General features: G+C 61.7%; 1 protein-coding gene across 2 annotated transcripts; it reads right to left on the bottom strand.

Annotated features, from left to right (window-relative positions):
- Positions 1 to 371: 371 nt before the first annotated feature.
- On the bottom strand, positions 372 to 6,754 carry LOC143781264 (zinc finger protein 777-like). Of its 2 annotated transcripts, XM_077267764.1 has the most exons (5): positions 6,657 to 6,754; positions 4,607 to 4,733; positions 3,706 to 3,795; positions 3,110 to 3,166; positions 372 to 514 (listed from the first exon to the last, which is right to left on the bottom strand). In XM_077267764.1, exons 1-5 carry the CDS (start codon positions 6,750 to 6,752, stop codon positions 429 to 431), a joined length of 456 nt encoding a protein of 151 aa, XP_077123879.1. In that variant the 5' UTR covers positions 6,753 to 6,754; the 3' UTR covers positions 372 to 428. The 2 variants fall into 2 exon arrangements, with proteins under 2 accessions (XP_077123879.1, XP_077123880.1); XM_077267765.1 differs by lacking the exon at positions 3,706 to 3,795.
- Between the last annotated feature and the right edge of the window lie 436 nt (positions 6,755 to 7,190).

A 7,190-nucleotide genomic window follows, 5' to 3' on the forward strand; every position in this document is an offset into this window, starting at 1 on the left:
TTGGGTTATTGGGGAGTTGGCAGTGACCGTATAGCTACAGGGTTGGGGTGATGGGGAGTGGAGGCCACTTCATGACCCTTCTTAAGGAGAAGTTGCACAACCATAATGTCCTGTTGTTCCCCATTAATTACTCAGTCTCCGCCTGCTGTCATGTAATGGACCCACAGGGGCAGAGCTCCATGGAGCGTGATCACCAGCGACCCATCCATACAAGCAGCAGGCACCAGGATCTTATTACAGGACAGTTGACTGAGATCCAATCCTCAAAACCCCTCAGAGGACAATAGAAGGAACCACAGCAGCACAGAGGTCACATGAGCGATAATGAAGCTGCTCCCTCCTCCACCGCACGGTATAAAGACGACACAACCTACAAAATAAACCATTTAATAAAAGCAAACAGACACAAACTGCGCAGACAGCGCCATCTACAGGTCGAAGAGCTCGTCCAGGAATATCAGTATGTCCAGCATATCCCACTGCGGCTGCTCCTCTGCCTCCTCCAGCAGCTCCTCTGTAAGAGAAAGACAAGGCCGTAACCCAAAAGGCAGCGGATCCCATGAAAAGCAGCACTTACCCGACGTGCAGACACAGCCGGGGCCGTCCTCCAGAGACAGAGCAGGCAAAAAAAACCCCAGACAGACCACCTACGACGCCGATCAGCATCAGCCCCCCACTCAGAAATAGGGCAGGCAAACCTCCCACAACACTGATCAGCCGCAGCCCCCCCCAGACAGATCAGGCAGACCTGCTACGACGCTGATCGGCCGCTGCCCCACTTCCCAGACAGAGCAGGCAGACCTCCTACGACGCTGATCGGCCGCTGCCCCACTTCCCAGACAGAGCAAGCAGACCTACGAGGTGGATCGGCTGCAGCCCCCCCAGACAGACCTCCTACGACATGGATCGGCCGCAGCCCCCCCCCAGACAGAGCAGGCAGACCTCCTACGACGCTGATCGGCCGCTGCCCCACTTCCCAGACAGAGCAAGCAGACCTCCTACGAGGTGGATCGGCTGCAGCCCCCCCAGACAGACCTCCTACGACGTGGATCGGCCGCAGCCCCCCCAGACAGATCAGGCAGATCTCCTACGACGTGGATCGGCCGCAGCCTTCCCCCGGACAGATCAGGCAGATCTCCTACGACGTGGATCGGCCACAGCCCCCCAGACAGATCAGGCAGACCTACGACGTGGATCGGCCGCAGCCCCCCCAGACAGATCAGGCAGATCTCCTACGACGTGGATCGGCCACAGCCCCCCAGACAGATCAGGCAGACCTACGACGTGGATCGGCCGCAGCCCCCCAGACAGATCAGGCAGACCTCCTACGACGTGGATCGGCCGCAGCCCCCCAGACAGAGCAGGCAGACCTCCAACGACGTGGATCGGCCGCAGCCCCCCAGGCAGAGCAGGCAGACCTCCTACGACGTGGATCGGCCGCAGCCTTCCCCCGGACAGAGCAGGCAGACCTCCTACGACGTGGATCGGCCGCAGCCCCCCAGGCAGATCAGGCAGACCTCCTACGACGTGGATCGGCCGCAGCCCCCCCAGACAGAGCAGGCAGACCTCCTACGACGTGGACCGGCCGCAGCCCAGACAGATCAGGCAGATCTCCTACGACGTGGATCGGCCGCAGCCCCCTCAGACAGATCAGGCAGACCTCCTACGACGTGGATCGGCCGCAGCCCCCCAGACAGATCAGGCTGACCTCCTACGACGTGGATCGGCCGCAGCCCCCCCAGACAAAGCAGGCAGACCTCCTACGACGTGGATCGGCCGCAGCCCCCCAGACAGATCAGGCAGACCTCCTACGACGTGGATCGGCCGCAGCCCCCCAGACAGATCAGGCAGACCTCCTACGACGTGGATCGGCCGCAGCCCCCCCAGACAGAGCAGGCAGACCTACGACGTGGATCAGCCGCAGCCCCCCAGACAGATCAGGCTGACCTCCTACGACGTGGACCGGCCGCAGCCCAGACAGATCAGGCAGATCTCCTACGACGTGGATCGGCCGCAGCCCCCTCAGACAGAGCAGGCAGATCTCCTACGACGTGGATCGGCCGCAGCCCCCCAGACAGAGCAGGCAGACCTCCTACGACGTGGATCGGCCGCAGCCCCCCAGACAGAGCAGGCAGATCTCCTACGACGTGGATCGGCCGCAGCCCCCCAGGCAGATCAGGCAGACCTCCTACGACGTGGATCGGCCGCAGCCCCCCCAGACAGAGCAGGCAGACCTCCTACGACGTGGACCGGCCGCAGCCCAGACAGATCAGGCAGATCTCCTACGACGTGGATCGGCCGCAGCCCCCTCAGACAGATCAGGCAGACCTCCTACGACGTGGATCGGCCGCAGCCCCCCAGACAGATCAGGCTGACCTCCTACGACGTGGATCGGCCGCAGCCCCCCCAGACAAAGCAGGCAGACCTCCTACGACGTGGATCGGCCGCAGCCCCCCAGACAGATCAGGCAGACCTCCTACGACGTGGATCGGCCGCAGCCCCCCAGACAGATCAGGCAGACCTCCTACGACGTGGATCGGCCGCAGCCCCCCCAGACAGAGCAGGCAGACCTACGACGTGGATCAGCCGCAGCCCCCCAGACAGATCAGGCTGACCTCCTACGACGTGGATCGGCCGCAGCCCCCCCAGACAGAGCAGGCAGACCTCCTACGACGTGGATCGGCCGCAGCCCCCCAGACAGATCAGGCAGACCTCCTACGACGTGGATCGGCCGCAGCCCCCCCAGACAGAGCAGGCAGACCTCCTACGACGTGGACCGGCCGCAGCCCAGACAGATCAGGCAGATCTCCTACGACGTGGATCGGCCGCAGCCCCCTCAGACAGAGCAGGCAGATCTCCTACGACGTGGATCGGCCGCAGCCCCCCAGACAGAGCAGGCAGACCTCCTACGACGTGGATCGGCCGCAGCCCCCCAGACAGAGCAGGCAGACCTCCTACAACACTGATCGGCCGCAGCCCCACTTCCCAGACAGACATACTACGACGCCAAGTGTGGGGATGTACTCGGAGGAATGTACTCGGGGGTGGGGGGATAAGCTCAAGGGTAGTAGTCAGGAGGTGGGGGATGGGGTGTGCTCGGGGTGGGCACCTGGGCAGTCGATCTGCAGCTCCATGTCCAGCTCCTCCTCTGCTCGGTCACTTCTTTCTGTGGATGATGAGAAAAAAAATGTTATTGGCCACGAAAACATTCTACGTAGAATCAGAGACTCCACCCTCTACTTACTGACCCCTCCCACAACCCAAAGATTAAATCCTCCCACCACAAAGCCTAAGGCTAGCTTCACATTGCTGTCAATGGGTGCGCTAACGGACAGCGTTGCACGGTGAAAATGTCGCAATTAACTCCGTGCAACGGGTCCGTTAGCGCACCCATTGACAGCAATGTAAATTTCGCCTGCAGCGCATCACTAGCGCGTGACTTTTTCGGCTCGCGCTAGCGATGTGCCGTTCTTCTGTGGCGCGCCTCGGACGCTGCAAGCAGCATCCGCGGCGCGCCCGAGGTCCGTTCCCCGCTCTCGCAGATCTCGGGGATCTGCGAGAGCGGGGACGTTAACGCGACCCCTAACGCGGCCCCTAAATAAACATTGCGTTAGTGCAATCCGTTTAGTGCTAGCGGATTGCGCTAACGCAATGTGAACCTAGCCTTAGTCAGTGATGTCATGTGGCTCCTCCCATCACCTGCACCTGTGGGGGCGGGGTTTTCTGAGCATTGCTCCTGGGCCCTGATACAGGGGTCGTCTCCCCTCTCAAGCCTGGACATGATCTCCGGCTGATCTGAAGGAAACAGAAAACGTAAGATGCGGCGAGTGAGGGAGGAAGCGGGCGCCGGGGGGAGCAAGGGAGAGGGCGCCGGCGGGAGCAAGGGAGGACGAGAGCAAGGGAGGACGAGAGCAAGGGAGGACGAGAGCAAGGGAGGACGAGAGCAAGGGAGGACGAGAGCAAGGGAGGACGAGAGCAAGGGAGGACGAGAGCAAGGGAGGACGAGAGCAAGGGAGGACGAGAGCAAGGGAGGACGAGAGCAAGGGTGCAAGCGAGCAAGGGAGGACGAGAGCAAGGGAGGACGAGAGCAAGGGAGGACGAGAGCAAGGGAGGACGAGAGCAAGGGAGGACGAGAGCAAGGGAGGACGAGAGCAAGGGAGGACGAGAGCAAGGGAGGACGAGAGCAAGGGAGGACGAGAGCAAGGGAGGACGAGAGCAAGGGTGCAAGCGAGCAAGGGTGCAAGCGAGCAAGGGAGGACGAGAGCAAGGGAGGACGAGAGCAAGGGAGGACGAGAGCAAGGGAGGACGAGAGCAAGGGAGGACGAGAGCAAGGGAGGACGAGAGCAAGGGAGGACGAGAGCAAGGGAGGACGAGAGCAAGGGAGGACGAGAGCAAGGGAGGACGAGAGCAAGGGAGGACGAGAGCAAGGGAGGACGAGAGCAAGGGAGGACGAGAGCAAGGGAGGACGAGAGCAAACGCCAGATCAACAACCAAGAGAGGAAAGGTCGATTCGGAGACAGGGAAATAGCAAACGTAACCAATGTCAAACCTCATTAACTCGTAGTGAGGGGACACATTTTGGAGGGACCCCAAGTGCGGAACTTACCCACAAACACCAGGGTCTGGTAATTCTCCTTCATTACGTCCTTGTACAGCTCCTTCTGCCATTCTTCCAAACTGCGCCACTCGTCCTCCGTGAAGAACACCGCCACGTCATCAAACCGGACCGAGATCTACAGATAGCTCACAACACTCAGTGCACTGCAAAATCCTCCCCCGTAACCCCCTGATATGTGGCACAGCTCTCCTCCCCCCCGATATGTGGCACAGCTCTCCTCCCCCCAGATATGTGGCACAGCTCTCCTCCCCCCCAGATATGTGGCACAGCTCTCCTCCCCCCCCCCAGATATGTGGCACAGCTCTCCTCCCCTACCAAGATAGATGGTACAGCTCTCCTCCCCTCCCCAGATATGTGGCACAGCTCTCCTCCCCCCCCAGATATGTGGCACAGCTCTCCTCCCCCCAGATATGTGGCACAGCTCTCCTCCCCCCCCCCAGATATGTGGCACAGCTCTCCTCCCCTACCAAGATAGATGGTACAGCTCTCCTCCCCTCCCCAGATATGTGGCACAGCTCTCCTCCCCCCCCAGATATGTGGCACAGCTCTCCTCCCCCCCCCAGATATGTGGCACAGCTCTCCTCCCCTACCAAGATAGATGGTACAGCTCTCCTCCCCTCCCCAGATATGTGGCACAGCTCTCCTCCCCCCCCAGATATGTGGCACAGCTCTCCTCCCCTACCAAGATAGATGGTACAGCTCTCCTCCCCTCCCCAGATATGTGGCACAGCTCTCCTCCCCCCCAGATATGTGGCACAGCTCTCCTCCCCCCCCCCCAGATATGTGGCACAGCTCTCCTCCCCCCCAGATATGTGGCACAGCTCTCCTCCCCCCCCCCAGATATGTGGCACAGCTCTCCTCCCCCCCCCCCAGATATGTGGCACAGCTCTCCTCCCCCCCCCAGATATGTGGCACAGCTCTCCTCCCCCCCCCCAGATATGTGGCACAGCTCTCCTCCCCCCCCAGATATGTGGCACAGCTCTCCTCCCCCCCCCAGATATGTGGCACAGCTCTCCTCCCCCCCCAGACATGTGGCACAGCTCTCCTCCCCCCCCCCAGATATGTGGCACAGCTCTCCTCCCCCCCAGATATGTGGCACAGCTCTCCTCCCCCCCAGATATGTGGCACAGCTCTCCTCCCCCCCAGATATGTGGCACAGCTCTCCTCCCCCCCAGATATGTGGCACAACTCTCCTCCCCCCTCCCCCCCCAGATATGTGGCACAGCTCTCCTCCCCCCCCCCCAGATATGTGGCACAGCTCTCCTCCCCCCCCAGATATGTGGCACAACTCTCCTCCCCCCCAGATATGTGGCACAGCTCTCCTCCCCCCCCCCCCAGATATGTGGCACAGCTCTCCTCCCCCCCCCCAGATATGTGGCACAGCTCTCCTCCCCCCCCCCAGATATGTGGCACAGCTCTCCTCCCCCCCCAGATATGTGGCACAACTCTCCTCCCCCCCAGATATGTGGCAGAGCTCTCCTCCCCCCCCAGATATGTGGCACAACTCTCCTCCCCCCCCCCCCCAGATATGTGGCACAGCTCTCCCCCCCCCCAGATATGTGGCAGAGCTCTCCTCCCCCCCAGATATGTGGCACAGCTCTCCTCCCCCCAGATATGTGGCACAGCTCTCCTCCCCCCCCCAGATATGTGGCACAGCTCTCCTCCCCCCCCCAGATATGTGGCACAGCTCTCCTCCCCCCAGATATGTGGCACAGCTCTCCTCCCCCCCCCCAGATATGTGGCACAGCTCTCCTCCCCCCCCCCAGATATGTGGCACAGCTCTCCTCCCCCCCCCCAGATATGTGGCACAGCTCTCCTCCCCCCCCCCCAGATATGTGGCACAGCTCTCCTCCACCCAGATAGGTGGAGCACCTCTAATCCCCCCCCCGCTTTTAGCTCGCACGGCCGCCGGGTAGATCGCACGGTAGATCGCTCGCACGGCCGCCGGGTAGATCGCACGGTAGATCGCTCGCACGGCCCCCGGGTAGATCGCACGGTAGATCGCTCGCACGGTAGCTCGCAGGGCCGCCGCTCTCACCATCGCTGTCCCTCCGGGCTCCGGGATCGTCTCCCATAATATCGTTCTCTGATGCTGCACTGGAGCGGTCCAGCGGCGTCGTGACGTCACCGCCATATGACCGGTATTTACATATATGACCGGAAAAGGCGGGTCTTAATCAGGAAGTCAGCGGGTGCCATGTTAGCTGTGGGCAGATCGCGGTAGTGACGTCAGAAGCGCGGTGTTAGTGAGTGGCACGATGGGACTTGTAGTGCCGGACCGTGGCGGAGGGAGCTGCTGGTTGTAGCCGGCAGTTGTGCTGTGAGCTCCTCCCGGGGGCTGGCGGCTCCTCTCCCTCAGGGGAGCGTTCTGTCACCTGCAGAAGATGGCGGGAGAGGAGCCGCTGAGTGCTGGGCGGCCGTCACTGGGTCACACAGCTGGCCGGGATGCTAAGAGTTACAGGGAACCGGTCACCCCCAAAATCGTATATGAGCTGCGGCCCCCGATATCAGGGATGTATCCTGAAAGGTGAGAAAAAGAGGTGACATTATCCTCACCCAGGGGCGGTCTGGG

Source organism: Ranitomeya variabilis, chromosome 6 (assembly GCF_051348905.1).
Source record: "Ranitomeya variabilis isolate aRanVar5 chromosome 6, aRanVar5.hap1, whole genome shotgun sequence".
NCBI classification, from domain to species: Eukaryota; Metazoa; Chordata; class Amphibia; order Anura; family Dendrobatidae; genus Ranitomeya; species Ranitomeya variabilis.